At 35.4% G+C, this 20,958-nt stretch overlaps 1 protein-coding gene across 8 annotated transcripts in view; it reads right to left on the bottom strand.

Annotated features, from left to right (window-relative positions):
* The window catches only part of GPHN (gephyrin), a 282,387-nt gene that overhangs the window by 124,550 nt on the left and 136,879 nt on the right, over positions 1-20,958 (bottom strand). For 6 of the 8 annotated variants that reach the window (XM_027641753.1, XM_027641758.1, XM_027641759.1 and 3 more), the window contains exon 4: positions 11,419-11,511. In XM_027641753.1, coding sequence (XP_027497554.1) covers positions 11,419-11,511 — 93 coding nt within the window. Of the gene's footprint in view, positions 1-1,642; positions 1,682-11,418; positions 11,512-20,958 lie in introns of all 8 variants that reach the window. The other 2 variants (XM_027641752.1, XM_027641754.1) reach the window with 1 other exon arrangement.

Raw genomic sequence — 20,958 nt, 5'->3', positions numbered from 1 at the left:
ACAATGATTTATTCCCTTACTATGGACCTTACCGATATAGTCAAGTCCTTGTTCTTAATATGTGAGAGAGTGGTAAAAGGTTTCTGTAAACTGGCAATTGACCATTCTCCCAGTACAGAAAGAGTGGGAAGCAGCAAGTAGGACACACTGTGGTTCAACAATACTGTACTGATCCAATGGCTTCTTTAGATTAGCTGCAACCCTCTGTTTTAAATTAAGAGGTCTGTAAAATTTCTTACTTAGCTCCTTTGATCCACTGTGTTTAATGAACATAGCTCTACATTCAAACCTTAACCTTTCTGAGCCTAAGCAACAGATTGTTTTTCCCCCCTGTTATTACCTACCTTCCATGGATTCTGAGAAGTACTGTAGGTAATATTAGCATTGTAGCAATTATTTAGTATTGAATTTAATACTGAACACAGTATTACTGAACAGTAATATACCTATCAAATAAAGTGATGGAAGCAAAGACTAATAAAATTCAGGTTTTTTTGCGTTTGGTTTCTTTTTTTTGTAAGGTCAAAAGGGTTTTGAGCAGTTCAATGAAAAAGCTGAATGCTGGTACTGAGATCAGTTTTTGGTTGGTATGTTAAACTGAATCAGATCATGAAGGAGCCAGACAATATTTTTTTCCCATTCCTTACAATTCTTCTTAATCTCTTCAGACTGGTACATATTTAGAAATAAAATCTAGGCAGATGGGCAGAACAATATGATAGAAATGCCAGGCATAAAAGCAAGTGGACAGGACAGCAGAAGAGCAAGTATCAGTGAGTAAGCAGACCCAAAGAGCAGCAAAGGGACACTGCATTCAAGGATCAGGTGAAAAGGCAGAAGGAAAATGCCAAACATTCAGCAAGTTGCTAAAGCAGTACCAAACAGTCAGCACGTGTGCCAAGCAGCAAAGAGCAATTTCACAAAGTCAGCAGATGCACTCAGCAGAAAGGCAATGCCAGGCACTTGGAGCAGGAGACAGGGCAGCAGAAGGCCAATGCCTGTGTACAGTCAGACTGAAAGGACAGTAAGGAGGCGATACATGCCGTTCAACAGATGGACAGGGCAGTAGGTAGTCAGTGTCAAGCAATTAGCTGCCAAGAGGCAATGCCAGACAGTCAGGCAAAGGGCCAAGACTTCAGGAGGACAATGCCACACAGGCAGCAGGTAGAGAGAATAAAAGACAGTAGTAAATGCCAGGCAGTCCCCAGACAGACAAGTCAGAAAAAGACCAAAGCCCACAAATAATCAGATGCAACTTTCGGCAAGGACAAAACATAAGCTTGCCAAATGATCAACAGGGCAGCAGGGTGGCAGTGCTTTTTCAATAACTTAGGATACCATGAGTGAAAAACTCCCAACAATCCAGACGCTCACCCTTTGGTAATATCATTTGATCAGAGTGAACCATGAAAATCCACAAGGAGAATAGCACACAAATGGAAACAGCAAATGAGTCTGACCCTAGCACTTGGGGAGGCCATGGGACCTTCCTATAAAACAAAAATATGAGAATCCACAAGAAAATCAAACAAATGGGAAAAATGTGGCTAAAAACTGTTTCTGATGATGATTAAAAAAGCAAAAAAATACTAGCAAAGAATTAGTCTGGAAATGATTGGGTGGGATTGAAGATGTTGCTTACCCCTCTCTGGAGCCCACATAATGGGAATGTTGGGAATTTCTGCAGCAGAAAAACAGAAGAGAAAAGGGATTTCTGACTCCCAGTTCAAGGAAAGCATGTCATTTTAGGACTGGGTAATCTCTTTGGGCAAAAAATAAGAATTCAACTGAATCTTTGCCCATCCCCAGATACATGCCTTTATTGAGGTTTGTGAAAAATTTAAGAAGACCACATCACTTTCATCTCATGACCTCCCACCCTTGATCCCCACAACCACACTTACCTCTAGCACCTCTAATATAAGAGGGGAAAGGGGATGGTCTTGTGAGCTCATTCCCACAGCCACTGCAAAATAGGTTGTGAAGTTGAACAGGAGTACCCATTAGCCACTGCTGGCCATTTGTGAGATAAACTGGAGTCATCATTAGGTGTTACTCATTATTAGTGTATGATGGTGTTTGAATTTGGCTTAGATACAACCACACTCTAATGAAAAGAATTATTCTTACGAATCTTGTGGGGTAACCTTCTTCTAAGTGAGAAACTTAGAAGCACCTTTTTGTTACCTTGAATATCCTCTTCTCTTTAACTTAAGCACTCTGTCATTTAACATGTTTTTTTTTAAACAAATTAAACTATGTTTCAGAAATCTTAGCTGAAGATTTCTATTTCAGAAACATGTAATGAAGTCTGAAATGTAAGAACTGAGAAAATCCCAGCAGTAATAAAGTTCAGTAATTTGACTCATCTGTCATTTTAATCATGAGTCTTTTTATTTAGTATGTTCCTAGTAACTAAAAGTCAACCAACCAAGAATCAAACTTCACTATTTCTGTCCACTTTGAAGTTCACATTGTGTGTGCATTTATTCACCTGCACATTAACTTTTTATTGGCAACACTAAAGACCTACATTCCACTTTGAGAAGGTAGTAATATGCAACAAGAAGCCAACTCTTCCCTCTTTTGCAAACTGTAGAGAATCCTAGATAATATAAAGGCATCATTAGCTCTGCTATGCCCTGCTGAATCAGGATTTTGAAAGGTCACAGAGAGAATCTGTATGAACTTGCCATGCACTCATACCCAACAAAGATCTTAAGGAGTACAGTAGCAACAGGCTAAGCTGATGGAACAGTATTTATACTGATCCTCTGGGTATCACCCACTCATTCTTCTTCTAGCTGAGCAAGGTACAAGAATAATACAGGTTAATACAACTTCAAATTTAGAAATTGGGGTCATAGAAAAGGAATTTCTTCCATATCCAAACCTTCCTGTGTCAAACACTATTATTTGGGCTTATAACAAAATGGCAGGAAATTTAGGCAGAGAAGACCAAGAGAATTCCATCATATGATTAGAAATGGCATAAACCAGCCAGGAATTGCAAACAGAAATTAGACCATGAGGTACTTATAAAATCTTGTGATTTTGTGGCCAGCAGCAACCACAATTAGCTGCAGCACATCAAGAACAAAATTGCTATCACCTTCTCTCTGAAGTAAGATCTTTCAAGCTCAGTGAAAATGAACTATGACAAACTGATCTCAGCACACCATAAGAAAATGTTTATTTGTGGAGGAAAATCTGGAGTTTTTTTAAATCCAGTGAAAGTTTAAATGTCAACAATTAGTAACAGTAGATTATGCACCTCACTATTAATTTAGGTCTTCCAATTAAAAAATAACTGGGAAAAGAATATACGCATGAAGGGACAAGAAGCTAAAATACAGTATAAACTAAGAAAAAAAATAATAATTTTCTTGTCCATAATAAGATAAGACTTTCAAGCCTGAATGTGACAAGGGTCATTTTGGTTTTGTATTTTGGTACTTATACTGAGTCAACATTTTGCTAAAGCTTCACTGCTCCATGTGGTAGCAATTAGTAAAAGCAGGTGAAGGACTAGTTATAATCCTAAGAATAACTCCTGAAGCCAGCTGCTTTCCAAAACTCTTCTAGTTTCTTTTCACTTAGTGGCTGGAAAGGCTCCTACACAGCAGGCAAGCAGCGAATGAGAAATTCTCTATTCTTTAATAAGTATTAGTTTTAATGATCAACTATGTTAATAGTGAGTCATTTTGCTATTCTGGTGTGCTTATGTCAAAAGGACTAACTCACTCAATTTTTCACACATCTTAAATCCAAACTAGTATTTGCCCTCTAGTTTTCATGTCTTTAAGCTGCCATCACAAAGAAGTCTTCCTAACATGTCTATACAATTTTTTTGTTAATTTTCCCCATATTAGGCTTTTACTCTTTGCAATAGACCATGACTAGAAAAAAATGACACATTAAGGGCAAAAATTGTGTAATTACAGGCCTGACAATGTTTTCAAGATTATTTTGCCTTAACTTGATGTTTAATTTTTTTTTCAGTTTCCTATTATCTTCTCTGAAGTGATGCTTTAATGGAAACTATTTTTAGAAATGCTTAAGAGGAAAAAAATTCCAAAAGTTCCAAATTTAAAATTTATTATGCAGAAGTCCTATGGCAGGCCTATTTTTCTTTCCACAGTTACAGAAAGGACTGCAAAATATATTCACTGTTGTGGCTACATTGCTAATAGGAGACAGCTGTGGGTTCTACAGTGAAAACATGGCTAAAAGGCATCAGTAATACCAAGAGGAAGAGAACTCTTCTCTTTACCTCAATAGAAAAGCAAACTATAATCACATTGTTCTTCTGGTCGTATTTTTGGAAGTATTTGAGTTCACTGGGATAGGAACCATTTGTCTACTCACAGGACATGCCAGCCTTCTTCCAACTTCCATTCTGAAATTACCTTGGAATAAAAAACTTATTTTCAAAATTTAAGAATAAAAAAGTGAGGTTTCCTGGCTCATCACTGTGGCTTTGCTTCTCATTTTCTGGAACATTCAAATCCCTCACTACTGTTTTACTATTCTTTTCAACAGAGCTTGCAAATATTTCACACATGTTTGAGAGTCAGAAAACAGAACTTCTATTTGCTATTCAAGAGTATTAAGGACAGCTAAAATAAAGCAAATAAAAGCTGATCCTTAAATGGGCAAAAATATCCAAAGGTGCAAGAGGAATTCTATTAGCATTACCTTTATGATATGACGGTCAAACAACTTTACACAGAAGGTTAATACATTAGTTAAGTAATTTAAAAGTTATTTGTCCCAGCATTTTCAAAAAAGAGGCAGAAGCAATTAATGTGATCCTTTTGAATTCACAAAATAAAATTGCTTAATTATTCATTTCAGGATCCATTTTAGTCAAACTATCTTCTCATCTAACACACACAGAACATAAAGCCAGAATCTAGTTTGGCCTTCCATGCAGGATAATTCATTCAACATCATCCACAACTTCTGTAAGGAGTACAAGATAACTTGAGTTCTATAGGACATTTCTCCCACTATCAAATACTTTTGATTTGACAGAATTAAAATGAAGAATACAGGTCTTCAGGGAATTTGTTTGTGTGATTAATCTCCTAAACAAGCAAACCAACCTCAACACATAAAAATCTTCCACTATTTTCTTATTAGATTTTTCTGGCTCAAGCTCTCTATCATCAGCTATTTTTACAATTCTCTTAAGTAAGCAAAGAAAGCCTTTGGTACCTTACAAAGCCTTCAGTGCTGTATGTTATTATTTCCCAAATAAAGTACAGGTAAAACCCAAGATATTTCACAGTTTTCTTTATGATAAACTAAACAGACCGAGTTGCATAACTCTCACAGGAAGCCATCGTATATTTTTTGACCTTTTTCTGTATCCACTGTGACATTTGAAACTTCCCATATACAGACAAGTATCCTCTGCATTACAACACTTCTATTTTCCCCATATTCTTCATAATTGTCTATTTTGGAAAATCTAGACACAAATAAGTTGAGAGACACATTCTTTCAAACTAGTATGTCAGCTGGATTGACACAGACAAAGAAACAAGTCAAAAACTGCTGTTTATGCAGCAGAATATCAAGAATTTACCAAGCCCTCTTTATTTATCAAAATAACCATTCTCCAGGAACACTCTCTCTCTGCATCTATTTTCTTCATTTTTTAGGGGTTTTTTGTTTAATTGGTTGGGTTTTTTTGTTTTGTGGGGTTTTTTTGTTTGTTTTGTTTGGTGGTCTTATTTTTTGAGTAACCTCTGATATTTGAGTAAATGGAGCTGAAATGGGATCAGGCTTTCTTCTCCCTCACATTTCTCACTATAGGTGCCCTGGCAGCTTGCAGGTGTTCCCATGCAGTGACTGCAGTTGATGATAGCAACCAAGCCCTTCAGCAATGATGGTGTGTTATCAAGCTTCCCTGAGAAACTCAAGAGAAGAGAAAGACACTTTTTAGCCCTTCATAAGTCAGCTAAATCAGTGTGGAATTTCTCAAGACACAGGTACTTTTGTAATCTGTTTAGTGCAAATAATTTGTATATTGCTTCTCAAAGAAACTGGTAATAGTTGTAAGTGAAAAGTATTCTGCAACTAAATATATCAATTCTGTTATAATAGCTTGCCTTCCAAAGAGAGATTTAAAATCTAAATAAAGAATTCTTAATTAAATTATTATGGCACATAAATATGTTTGGATTTTTGTAACACCAAATACAGCTTTTCAAACAAAGCATTTCATTGAAAAATTAAAGCAGATAGGATAAAGGCCTAATCATATAAGCTAAGAACTGTCTGGAGGACTAAGAAAAAGGCAATGGTACTTTATAGAGTTGCTGCTGAACTTCTAACAGAGTAGCACAGAATTTGGAGGAGTCTGTCACAGAGCAATCTATTCCACTTAAGCATGTTTGTTGCTTAGATGCATGTGGTAAGGTTTTCTAATTCAGACCCTTTAGGAGCAAGCTGGGTTGGAAACAATTTTCTAAGAAATATGAAGGCTTCAAAAGGTCTGATGGCAAGTTACAGGATCAGACATCATCCATACACAGTATACTTCATACATAGTAGCTCAACCTAGGAATCAAACAATGTGGAGCAAGACCTCCATTAAGAGATATGGAAAGCTATAGTCTTAATATAGACTACAAAAATATATATATGATGCAAAAGGCTATTATATTGGAGGGTACCTAGAATATTGAAGGGTCAAAAACTGAAACAACAGCCTGGGTAATTAGAGGTCGTAAATTTCATATTATTCCTACCACAAAATTACTTATGTCCCATGTGAGATGAAGGCTCCATTCCTCCTCACTATGGAGCCATGCTGAAGCGACAATTTGTAAAAAGAAAATCAATTTCTTTTGTTCCAGTGACAACCCTAAAATACTGCTGAAGAAGAATAGAAGCACTCCTATATCCACAACAAACAATAGTAGAAATCCTGCTGCTCTGAACCAGGGAGGACAACCCCCTCTCCATCCCCAATATATTATTTCTAGTTTAAATTATTGCCTATTAAATGGAAATTGTTATTTGAAAGTGTAAGCCTCAGTGGATTTGGGTTAATCTGAGGGGAACACCTGTTGCTGTGAGAGTATGTTGTGTCACAAGCACCGTATTTCATTAACAGAGTTAAAGGGAAAGTAAACAAACAGACAAAACACACAAAACTACAAATAATAGAGATTAAGAGGGTTGCCAACACTACTTGAGACAGAGGAATTGAAGGATACAGATATTAAAATAGTCTGTGGAAATAAAATGGAATTTGAAGAAAAATCCTGAGAGATACCTTAGAGAATGGGGGAAAGCCAGGTGATCAAAAATTTGCAATTGGTAATGATTATAAAAATGCTGTTGCAATTTTGAACTGAATATACAAAGACTTATATCACAGCAGAACTGGGACCTTCTTCCCTCCAAACATGGTTTCTGTGTGGCTATGTTTGGAGCCTTTTGTTCATTCTGAGCATGCTTTTTTCAGAAAAATGCTGACAAATGGAAGGGAGTTCCAGAGAACAATGAGCTCTTTTCATGGACTAGAGAACTCTGATGAAAGAATAAACAAATATGCATACATTGTCAGATTAAATGAAAACAAGAATATGCCTAAATACATTTTAAACCAGTCTATAAGTATTGAAGAGTATGAACAGCAAGAATCAAAAGAAGCATTCATAAATTTTCCAGAACACTGGAAAAGGAGGAAGCCTATAAGGAAACATCTGTCTGGTTTTACATGCTGGAAAAGAGCTCTTCTGCACTTCTTCTGAAGTATTATCTTAAAATTTCAGGACTGAAAATTACCTGCAGTGTGGATGAACTATTTGTGAATGCACATAGCAACACAGCTCAAGAATGCCTAGCATCAGTTGAGGCACAGTAAGTTGTTTTCTACTGCTATTACCTAAGTACATAAAATTAGTCTCATAGCTGGGCTAAAAAGACTTGCACAGAATCATACTAGAGACAGAGGATAAAAAAACAGCTAGAAGGGAAGCAGATGTGACTTTTTTAGAAGTACACTTTTGCAAAAGAAGAAATGTAAAAGTAGAGAAGACAGAAGATAGAAACTGAGCAGAGCACCTGTATACATGAGATTTTTCCTTTCCCTTTTGTACTAATCAACAGCAACAGAGAAAACACATTTCTATCTCAGAAGGATACATAGTGATTGATAAAAATGCTGCAAGAGTATTAAAATTTTTTCACAAAAGTTAACATATATTATTATCAACGTTCTTTAAGAACTACCACTAAAATATTGTAGTTCAAAGGAAAAAATATTTGCACCAAGAAATGCTATATGTAAGTTCTGATCTCTGTCCTGTAACAAAGACTTTTAAATCAACAAGCAGACTGTACATGCAGTTCCAGCAGAGACTTAAAGACTATCTCCATAAATTATACATAAAATAAGACTGGAAAAAAAAATTTGGCTGTATCTACAAAATTAAGCCACCAACTGCCATAATAAAGAATTCCAGCATTCAGTAATAACATCTATAACACAGTTACTTTCAAATTCAGCCATCCATTGAGTGCATCTGGTTTTTTAAATATGCACATGCATTTCATAATTTCTAGTCATGCAGTCAAGAAAGTGAAGGATATTCACACTGCTTAATTAAACTGACCTTCAACCCTCAAAATGTGAACTGTAGGACTAAATTCAAAAGCTTCTCTCCACCCACTGACTAGACTGAGGCTACAAATTTAGGGAACAGAGACAGGTATGGAAAATCAGATATTGCAAATATACCTAAAATCATTTTTTTCTGGTACAAGAAAAAATGTCATTACACATGATGGAAACAACTGCAATAACCTGGTTCTGATATAGTGTTCAAAAGGCAAAGGGAGTGGGGAAACTACTAATTTTTTTTGAAACTTAATTATACATTTCTGAGGTATCAAGAAGCTATTTTTAGCTACATTATGCTAGGCACTGAATTTCAATTTTATCAATAATTACAAAATTCAATTAAGTCTTTGGCCTGTAAATACTCTTGGGAACAACCTTTATCGTATATGTACAATAGCAATTATATATCTATACTCAGAAAAGAAAGCAGGAAAACATGCTTTCTAATCCAAATTACAGGAGAAGCAGGGAGAAGCAGGATGGAAACATACCAGCTGAAATATGACCCATGGGACCACTCTCCCTAATCTCAGGAAAAATACTAAAACATCTTCCATTTTCAGACTGAATTCTTAACAGTTTTAAAATCACATCTTAAAGATGACATCTCAGTAGCACAATGCCATGATCACATCCTTTCATTATCAGTTCAGCAATGACAGCATGCTGGACTAATACCTCACAAAGAAGAGATTAAAACCACTTCCTGCATCAGCTCAAGTTTTCCTAAAGGCCTGTTATTGCACATTTCATATCGACATAACGAATTTTCCATTTTGAATTGGCTTTCTCATTGACCCAAGACATAAATTATGGGAACAAAACTTACGCTTCTTAATATGTTTTTGGTATGACACGAACTGCCAAACTGATTTTCTTCTCTTAAAGCATTTGTTTGAAAGAATGATCTAATAAATGCTACCATACGAATGACCCTTATCATCGCCACTTTGTAATAAAACCTGGGATTCAATCTCTCCACTGTGATTTAAATTTAGTACTGCAAGTTTATTCAACTTAATTGAGTGAAAAGTGAGTAAATACTCTCCTATGAAAATTCTTTTTAAGTATGGGAATAATATGACAGTCAGAACACCTGATTCTGTTATGATCAGCCCAAGTCTTGCATATCTGCTACTTTTAAAAACAATGCAGTTTTTCTACAGTGCAAGTTATTAATGATTTTTATATCAATGTGTTTTTATTATATAAAGACACATGAACAACTCAGATTAACTTTCAAAACTCAACAACTCATCAAAACTGATCAAACAAGTCACCCCCACCTGTCTTCATTAGTTTCAGTAACAGCAACACAGTGTAAGGAAAACACTAGGTGTTTATGTGCAGAGTTCTCATTTGTTTATTTCTTGTTCCAAATGCTGCTTGAGAATCTGTGGCTAATTTTTGGCACTGGCTGCAATGCTTTCTCTGGCACTACTGCCTAGGCTCATCCCTGCACAAAGGAAAACTGAAGAAGAAATTCAGTCATCCTTCTACACAGTCCTCTTAATACAACCTTCAAAATCATTTAGTTTGCAAGCAAGATACAAACTTAACCTACGCACTTTTCACTTTAGATGGCTCTAGCACAGTGAATAATCTGCAAAATCAGTTTCACTAGCTACCACACTGCAGTCATCTTACACTGTTCCCATATTCTGACAAAGAGACCCCAAAGTTTTAGTTACTCAAGATTTCTAGTATATAATCTAAAAACATCAGAAGTAATGAACAGGAGCATTTTGGTTACATGTTTCTGTAGTTACAGAAATGTTATATGATAAATTAAAAAATGTTCATAGATTTCTAATGGGAAAAAAATTAAACTGCAGCCATGTGACAGAACACATCTGTAAGTAAAAAGCATTGTAGATATGCTATAAAGAACTCAAATCAACTCCAACATGAAAGTCTAAGCAATTGAAAACTTATGAGTACTTAAGAGAAACCTACATCTGTTACATTATGCAAATAAACACTTCAGGCACTCAATCTGAATTCTGCCCTTTAGTAAACATAAGCAAATCAAATAAAGTATGTAATTTTAAAAGTTCATATTAATCTAATTTAGAACCATAAATATCAAAATACTTCAATCACAATCACACAGTAATTTCATATGACAACTCATAGCCATGAGGTCATTAGGTTAAACGTCCCTTTTTTCCTCTTTAATTCAGCTCCGTATAAGCGGAATGTAACCAGATTTCCTGTGCAACATTTATTGGTGCAGGTTGCCTCCATCTCTGTGCCTGTTTAGGTTTTTCTGACAATGTGGTATCAAGCAGATCAATAGTAGCTTTGCTTGGAATTTTTTCCCCCTACTATCTGTGTCTCACACTCCAACCTACAATGCAGTAGTTGCCAATGCAGTATTCTGCAAGGGAGAATTAAAGGATCTCTCTTATCCCACTTCTCCTTGTGGACATAACAAGATTTTGCTTAGCAGTGTTGTACTGCAGTGCTAAGGAAAATTACACCAAAAAGCCATCAGAATTTCATTTTGTAAGGGGACTAGAAAACCATTATGCTATATCACATTTTAGTTTGAAAATTGTTTTGGGTCAGAACCCAAGGTCCGAGTTATTCCTCTTATGCTATACTCTCTATTGCTTTTTTCTGCTTCCAAGTTGTGTATCCCTTGACCTGTCCATAGATACTGCAAAGTGAAGTTATAGAGAAAAGCAAAGCAAAATCCGCCCCCCCGCCTCCTCCAGAGTCATACATTTCTACACCAAAGGGCAGATTTTTCTATTCCAGGACTATCTCACCTCTGGAGTGACATCTCGTGGTGCAAACCCTGTTCCTCCAGTTGTTAAAATCAAATTAAGTTCCTTTTCATCACACCAATCTATCAGCGTCTCCTGAAAGAGAACATGAATCCTGTCAGATCTAGCAAGCAGTATGTGGGATGCAGTTATCTCAGAAAATACCCAAAGACTTGAAATGTCTTAAAAACAGAGGCACACACAATAAATACAGGGAACTGTAAAATCACTCATGCTTTTTACACAAACATTTTAAACCACTATTTATAACCAAGATAAGACAGAATAATGCAAGTATCCACACAGTATTTTTTGGAAATGGAAATTGAAATTCTGTTCTCCATCTCTTGACCTGAAATGGAAAACAAGAATTCACAGTTACTAATTTCTATCACTGTTTATTTTGATACATAAATATAATATCCTTTGACACATGCTAATAGAGTATGTGCATTTAATTCAGATTACATTGTTGATTCTTGTCACAGTAACTTTGGTTTCCATGCTGCACTTTTTATTACCCTGAAAAAAGCAAGAACCACATATTTGTAAGCTTATCTACTACAAGATGCACCTAATGCAGCAACACAAAAAGATGATCTATAATCACCTTTTCTACATTCCCTCCACCATCTCAACAGGAGTGTGTATACACATTCCAAGGCTGGACTAAAAAATCTGTCATTTAAAATGACTTGCAATACTGGATAACTCACGATACTAGAGAACTCTTTAATTTTATTTGCATTCATTTTTCAAATGACTTTTAAAACAAATTCTCAAGCTGTGATAAAAATTTGACATAAGCAGAAAATTTATTTAATCTCAATGTGATTATATCACTTATCCTTCATACTCTACTGTGTGCTAGCACAGCAGCAGCATATCTGCTTGGAGTGCAAAATTAGCTGTGTTGCCTGAAGTACACTGACTTATTACACAGTAAAGTATCCATCTGCACAAATCAGATCAATTACTTAGAGAGCTATCCTTCTTAGAGTAAAGAAACATCATTCTTTGAAAAAGTTTATGGCACATTTAAGTTTCTAGAGTACTATACTGGGGAGCAATGAATAATATTCGTGACTGTTGGCTTGAAGCTTCTTATTTATCATAAAATTAGCTCTAAGAAATATACTGATACTAAAAGCTTGAAATAAAACTGTCCAGAACATTTTAAAAAGTATTACCAATTTAGATTAATCCTCAGCTGTATTTTCTGCGAGGTTAGCACTGCTATGTAACTTCCATTTAACAGAAGGCTCATATACAGACGCTTCCAAATTGCAGCTAGAATACACTTGTGTCTGCCTGAAAACCCCATCATGCAAAAGTATCCAAGGATTACTTGAAGAAGTGGCAAAGCCAAAGGTTTCTTTACACATCCTTCCACCTTCTCTTTTGCGTTCTCTCTCGTCTTTGTTAAAATCACATTCACCTTTTTACTCTATCCCTTTGGAAGATGGCACTCTAACAGGGCTGTAGATTACCAGTTCATTACACGAACATTTCAAATAAGAGAAAGGAACATAGATAATGTCTCAAACCCATACAAAATTGAACCACTAAGTCAGGCTTTTAACTTACATTTTGAAAAACACGTGAATTATGGTAGTAAAAATCATTTTAAGTCTTAAAACTGTTTGTTTCAAGAACAAAGATATACATCAGAAAACTTATTTTAAAGAGGTTGCATCTTCTCTGTTTTATCATCTAGAAATGTATTTGTCTTGACTTCAAACAGGTAGAAATTTCAGAGAATACTTCAGAGAAGTTCACTGTTTGGCAAAGTTAGACTTTAATATTGCATGTATTTTAAAAATTATTACAATCAGGAAAAAATTCTCAGTATGAAACAGGAGGGATATATTTTGGTGTTTTTGTTTTTTTTTTTTTTTAATGAAGCATTTATCTTTAGATAAAATAAAACCTGCCAAACTCCAACTGTTTTTACAGAGAAAATAAATAAAAAAAATCCTTCCTCTGTTCTCATTTTGCCACAGTTCAGTAATACTCTGGTTAATAAGGGGGAAGAGAGTAATGTGACACCCTACAATAAACTGAAGAAATCAGCACCCTAACTCTTTAATTAACTGAGCAACAAGTGCCTTTTCTTGCTACTCCATCAGCGTACTTAGGCAGACAGAATTCTCTATCAAGTTCATGTTATAGACCAGCATCTTTCAGCCTTTCAGGAAGAATACCTTTCACTATAATGTAGTTAGTTTGGGTTTCACTATATTTTAGAAGTGCAAATTTATAACTTAGATATTTTAAAACCACAGAAAAATACCTGAGACTGATATTCAGCTTATTTACTTTCTCTCTAGCCCACAAAACTCTGTCCCACAAAATAATCTCACTGATGTTTTAAGTATTTAAAAAAGGAAGCCCCACACAATTGTGGACAAATAGTGGACTCATATTCACTTTGCTGCTGATGGCAGCCCAGTTAGATTCTCCACTGGCTTTCCAAAGAACTGAATTTTCTGTGTCCTCAAATGAGAATTTCTCTAAGCCAGTGACCTGATATTTGGCTTCACTGATGCTATACAAGTAAAATTATTATATAACATCTCAACCAAAGAAAAATTAATTTAATAATTTCTATGCATATTTCCATCCCTTCTATTGTTTCACTGATGATAAGCTTTCAAGAGAAAATGAGACTAGGTCAACAGATTATGTAAACCACTGTCATTTCATTCAAGTCAATGGAATGGAGCTGATGGATACAAAATATGGTATCTGGCTCTGAAAACAGTACTGTAAAATTACCACCAAATCTTAAAAAGCCAGAACAAAACTACAGACCTCCAGAAGAAAAACCTTGCCTCATTCTTTCTCTGCGTTCTCAGTCTTTCACATGTAAATTTATTGATTTTAAGAACCAATAAAGACCATTTCCTCATGGAAAAAATGCCTACAGTGTATGGCACAGTGCAGAGACCCTACGTTTATCACAGATACATGCTTCCAAATTCATATAGGCACTGTCACACTAAATCCAAATTCTTCTGGCACCACACCTAAACTAGTGCTACCTGACATTTCAGTCACTGAATGCCTTTAACACTTACGGACATATTTCCTTCTGCACAGGTAACTTAAGCATCTCAATGTCCAAGACGCAAAACTACCTTAGTCTAAAAGGCAATGGGCATGTCACAGAATTCTGGTCAGTTCCTCCTGTATTTAAAACAAATTCTAGGACTCAGGCTCTTTAATTAACCACCCAGCCTTGATCTGGAGGCTTCAAGAGAGAAAAAATACATAATAATTTAATTTGGTAGGGTTTTCCAGGGTTTTAATTCATTATTATCTTGAGTATTGTTGTGTTTCTAGTAACTCTTCCTTACTAATAATTTCTGTGGGATAATGCTCCACCATGATACATAAGAAACCTGCTCACAGAATGCACAATAACAGTGGTGCTATTATATAACTCCATTAATGAACTATCCTCTAATTTCTATTAGTAACTGAACAGGAAAAATGAACAGGGATTCCTCACTGAAATGAAAGGAACAATTCCCTGATCTTTGGAGATAACTGAAGTTGATAGATTACTTACATTAGTAAATTTTTGGAGTCTCATACAATAAAGCCTTATTATAGTAATGGACACTCTACATTTATGTCCTTGATTGTTGCTTCACTTAAATAATGGAGTAGAGCAGTTGTATATGTGTATGAATTATTTCCTTTTCAGATTGACAGAGGTCACACATTCATTGACGCGATATCATAAACCATGTGTTAGTCACAAATTTAAACTCGAGACAGGTTGCAAGACTGTTCCAGTTCTCTTACTGCTACTGTATGGTGGTCTTCCACATAGATATTGAGACTACAACCCTTATCTGGAGCAGAAGTACTACAAAGCACACAAAAATGGTCATTGGGGATCAGACTAAATGCCTGCACAGAAGAGCTGAGGTCCTGAGGGCTGTTCCTTTTCTTTGATGCTACAGTCTATGGTGTTTCTTGTCTTTTTTTTTCTGTCCTATTTTTGCCATCACTTTGCTGAGAGTGTGATAACACTCCTACGTGTTTATGCTTCCAAAATTACTAGAATACATTCTTTCAAGTCAATATTCTGGTGCTTATCACTTAGATGCTATATGCTACATGTATAACTTTTTCTTATCAATACGTAATTTACTTCACAATACAAGGATTGTAAAAATAATTATCAATACATATGCATATTTTCATACATTTTAGCCACTAGAATAAGACATGTACACCACTACAATTTAAAACATCCAGAAAGAATAGGGGAAGGCTAAAAACAATATGAAAATCTGGGTTTTCATAAAGAATCCATACAGAATTCTTTCATTCTATATTCAGTATTCAAATTGGTTAAGTAACTCCATAGTTAATGAAAATGTCTGGTATTTTGGCACATGCTAAACTTTTCTGGCACAGTGCAAATTTGAAGTTATTTCACCTTATATGTAAAACTAATTACACATTAAGGACCATTTAAAATATGCAAAAATTTAAATGAAATTGCTGAACAAATACCAGTGTTAAATACGAAGTTTAATTATGAAACACTACACATTTATTTACATTGGACTTCGAAACACAAGTAAATTAGTACAAGCTGGTTTACAGACATGCACACTATCCAGAAGTTCTCAAAACAACTTCAAGTGACTTAAAAGATCATTGTGGCTTCCAGGAAAAAATTACTAATAGTATTTAGAGACACGGAAGTCTGTGTTCTCCAGAACAGTCTCAAAACTACAAGCTTTGTAAAGTTATGTAAATTCTATATTTGCAAGTAAATCCTGTTTACTCTAGGAAAGCATATTTCAAAATGCAAGGATGAACATAGAACAATATGTTCCTAAAACTATAATGATAACTTTCCTTAGAAATAAAAGTTGAATAAGAAAAATTCTTACATAAAAAGCCATACTAAATATCAATTTAATTTTCTTTCAAAATTTTTGGGCTCAAGCTAAAAGAGTGTCCAAGATAAATTTCATTTAGGATGATTTAATATCATTCTGATGAAAAAAATTATAATGAATGACTATACAGAAAAATGTATCAAAAAAGAGAAAGTCTGCATAGTCACAGATTTGCTAAGAGAACTGGATGTCATTTTGACCACTGAGTTTCAGGAATACAGGAATTGGCACATTAAGATCTCATAACAACCTTTACTTAGTCACGTGCCTTGAATTACTCCAGACCCCAGCTCACTAAAGATTAAGCCTGATACTATGGCATGAGAGAGCATACATAACTGAATGAATCAGAAATTCATGTCACAGCACACAAAGCAGGAGAAAAGAAAAACGAAAGGCAAAAGTAACCCAATTTTTCCTCATTGTTGTATTATTTAGGAGTTTGAATCTTCTCTATTCTGTGGACCATGGCTTGTCTACTAATTTTAATAGATGCTTGATGTTTTCTCTTATTTCCACCCATTTTTTCCTTCCCCCACAAGCAAAAGGCAGAAAGTAAGAGAAATGTTAGAATTATGTTCAGAGTGTAATCACTGCAGTCAAGAGACTTGGTTGAAATGCAAGTACATATCTCAATATGTCTAAATAGACCTTTTCATATTTTGAGGTTTTACAGAACACAGTAAGTAGTCTTCTGAAGATTCTACAGATATATTTGCAGTTTCCAGCATCACACAAATTTTGCAGTTGTTTTTCTAAATAAAGCTAATGTATTAGCAGATGTCATAAAAATGCAACTGTTCTACTGAAATGCTATACTAAAGGAGGAAAGTAATAAAAATGTACTCTATAAATGGCTTACTTCTTAAATGGAAATTTAATTAAAGGCATTTTCCATTTAAAGTAAATTGCAGCTATCAAATATTTCAAGGTTCAACATACCTATGCAGTCTGTAACATAACCTTTTCTCAAAAACTACTTCACATCTTCTAAAACCTACTAGTCATGATAACTATTCCAAAAACAGGGGAAAAAAGTAGACAATGGTCAACGGAAGTCATCTATCCAAATGAGTAGGGAAAGTCAAGCAGAGAGATGTGCAAACACTGAAGTGCTTCATCAAACAACCAGATCGGGAGTGCCAGCACTTTTAAGGGCTGGGACTGACATAAGAATTTCTAACTATTATGATGGAGAAAGATAAAGAGAGTAGAGACAATGTACAAGACTGACTTCAAAAAAAAAGGTGCGGTTTTAAATGCCTTGTGCTGATTTCCTCTCAGAAAGACAAAGGAAGCATTCTGAATTCAAGCTAACAACCTTGATATATTAGTCTTAGCATAATTAAGAAAAATAGTGAATTTATTGTATAATTTAATAAATTGTACAAAAAACTACAGGGAGGTCTAGGTCAGAAGCAAACCATGAATCTACACGTGCACCAAGGCACCAGACTTATTTCCTTCTGTAGAAAATCTGTTCCCATCTAATGTTGGTACCAGTGGTGCCCTCCTAGAGTGTGTGCTAAGATCTTGAAACGGCTACTCACAAGAAAGGATTGGGCACTGTAGCATAACAGTTTTCTTCAGATTCCTGGAGGAAGGGATGGAACTTAGAGCTGTCAGAAGAGTCAGAATTAGATATTTTCCAAACATGTCTGTTTTTTGAAACAACTTTCCTGAAGACTCTGAAATTGGCAGATATATATGTATGTGTGGGCCTATGTGCACATGTGCTCGCCTTTACATAGTAAAAATGTATTAGCAAAAGCACTGAAGTTCAACATCTCTCATTTCTGTCATGTGTAAAAGGTCTCTCTAAATTACAATGTTCGCTTGCTAAAATAAATATTACAGAGTTATAAAAATTCCATTTTTCTTAAGAATTTATTTGAAAACAATTAAAAATTTAAGAAAAACATAATGCCTCCTTGCCAGTGTTATTTTTCCTAGTGAGAATCTTGTCATCTAATATATATGCCTTTAATTATTCCTACAACAATACAATCTAAAATAACAACTGGAATGAAAAGGGGGAAAAAAAAAGCATAAACCCAATTAAATTAATCCAATACTGCTCACTAACAATAGATAAAGAGAAACTTTCTCTCTGCCTTTTTTTTTTTTTTAAATTTAAGCAGCACTTCAAAGACCTTTTTCACAAGATATAAATGCTTGGTTTTATAGCCATAAACTTCAAATTAATTGTGCAGAACAAGATGGCTTTTTCCACATTTTCTTCCCATTTGCATACATTAGTGTTCATCTAAGGTTGTTTAAAAAACTGTTTACTTCGAGTTTTCTTCTCAGAATGTGAAAAGGCAGCTTGGTATTACACAAGTCAGTAACTTTCTAAAACTAGAGCTCTTCATAATATTTTATCTATGTGTACCAACATCTACAGTACATGTATCTCATGCACCACAGATCAGAAGTTTCACCAAACTTTAACTGGCTGTAAGCTCAGATAAGCTACATCTTAATCTTACAGAAATGGCAAAGTGACAGAATACCAACCATAAATTTCTTTGAGCTGCCAAGACAACACTAACTGCTTCAACGCTAAGAAACCAGTAAAAGCACGTCCAACATACTGGCAAAGGTGATAGGTCTCAGAGAACTCTAAGTACAAGCACCTCAGACTCATATTTCTGTAATAGCCCTCAACTCATATAACCTGCACTTCTTAGAAACTATACTTGAAAATAACCACTTGCAGAATTTGCATGTACGTATTTGCAAACAGGGACAACTACAACTCCAGTTTAAGCCAGGTTATACCCCACATCTACTTGTTTAATTGGCAGCAAGTGCAGTGAATTAAAAAATTACTACAAGGCTTCTGTGATTAAAAAGAAAAAAAACACATGAGGAAGCCAGCTGTGGAAAAAATGTTTAAATTCGAATGCTGGCTTTTCTGCAACTACAAAGTTTTAAAGAAAAATATTCTAGTAAAAATATAATTGATTCTTACAGAACCCAGTTCAGTTTCTAGTTTCACTTTCTAATAGTAAATACAATCTTACATGTTACTTTCTGCAATTAGCTACAACTGTGTACGACATTTCCTTTTATTTTTTAAATAATATTACAACTTATATGATCTCAATTTTTGGTGTAGCTCTCAGTGGAAATGACAAATTGAACAGAGCAAAAATATTCAAATATCTAAAAATGTTAGGATGGGGGGAAAGACAAGAGTTGAAATCGTTAGCGAGACAGGGAGCTACTCAGTGTAATGCAGTTTGTGGCATTAATTTCCCCCCATGTGTATTGTTCATGCATATCATCCATAGAGTCAATGAACGAAATTGTTTTTAAAAGAAATTCTATTGCTTTACCTGTGAGAATACAGTAAAGAAAATTTACCTACCAACGAACAGCTGCAGTACTTTGAGACACTTAGTCCATACATATACTCTAAGACTGGGTGGGCTCGTGGCCTGCCCTGGAGTGTCCCGGGAGGGGCACTCTCACTCCTCCCCTCTTCCTGCTTGAGGCATTGACACACAGGGCAGAGTGCATCCGCCACCACTGCAGTTCCTCTTAAATGCACAATCAAACCTGAAAGAGATCCAGAAAGAGGGGAAAGGCAGGTAGGAGACTAATGTACATGCAGACTGTACCTCTCAAAGAACACCAGTTACTGACAAGTAACCTTTCTTCTTTGAGTCTGCATGTACATTCCCACAATGACTCGCTCTGATCAGTTAACTTTGCCTTTTCCCATCCAGGAGAAGGCCTGAGGACTCCCAGAAACAACTGCATCATCAGTCCACTGAAGGCTGAAACAGCCCTGGATACAACTAGTCTAACACAGTGCTGGAAAAAGCAAAGAGAGAATTCCAATGGCCTTACAGCAAATGCCTAAATACCATACAATACAAATACTGTGTTTGCCCAGAGATCTAACAGAATTTGATTTGGCCATGTGAAGTTCCTCGAGTCCACTCAGAGACAGAAAGCCATCTGAACAATCATTGTGTGAAGACAGCCAAACTTTTTGATATTCAAACAGTGCAACAAAGCAAAGAAACAAAGTAGAAGATTTGAATTTTTGAAGAGAAATTATGAAGGCCTTATGAAACGAAGAAAGTAAAGCATAAAATTCAATCAAAGAAACATAAGATCTGGAAATTATTACTGAAGGACTAATTTCCTAGCTACTCTGTAACTTTGGCATCACTTCAAGAAGGACTTCTGGATCACTGAAGAACACACACTCTGCCCATATACAGGTAGTATGTAAAATAAAAACTATAAGGACCCATATACTTCAGTAGTTGGCTGAGAAAACTTTCATAGACACAACCAGAAGGAGTAAGCAGAAGTAAGAATTTTAGAGCTCAAAAGGGGAGAAGGAACCACTATAATTAGTGGTTTTGCACTGCATGAACAGTGGAAAACTGTCATCAGTCATGAACAATTCAATACATCAGCTGTTAGGAAGATGTAAGTTGTGACACATGTGAACATCAGTGTACTCAATCAGAGAGAGCAACCTGGTACCCTCACCAAAGTACAAAAAGAAATCAAAGGAACAACATGGAACAAATATTCTGAAAGGGCTGAGATCAAAGCAGCAAAAACCATACCATACAGACAATACTGTTTT

The sequence above is a fragment of the Corapipo altera genome, unplaced genomic scaffold, assembly GCF_003945725.1.
Source record: "Corapipo altera isolate COAL_440 unplaced genomic scaffold, ASM394572v1 23b, whole genome shotgun sequence".
NCBI classification, from domain to species: Eukaryota; Metazoa; Chordata; class Aves; order Passeriformes; family Pipridae; genus Corapipo; species Corapipo altera.
This window is presented reverse-complemented; position numbering and strand designations above follow the sequence as displayed.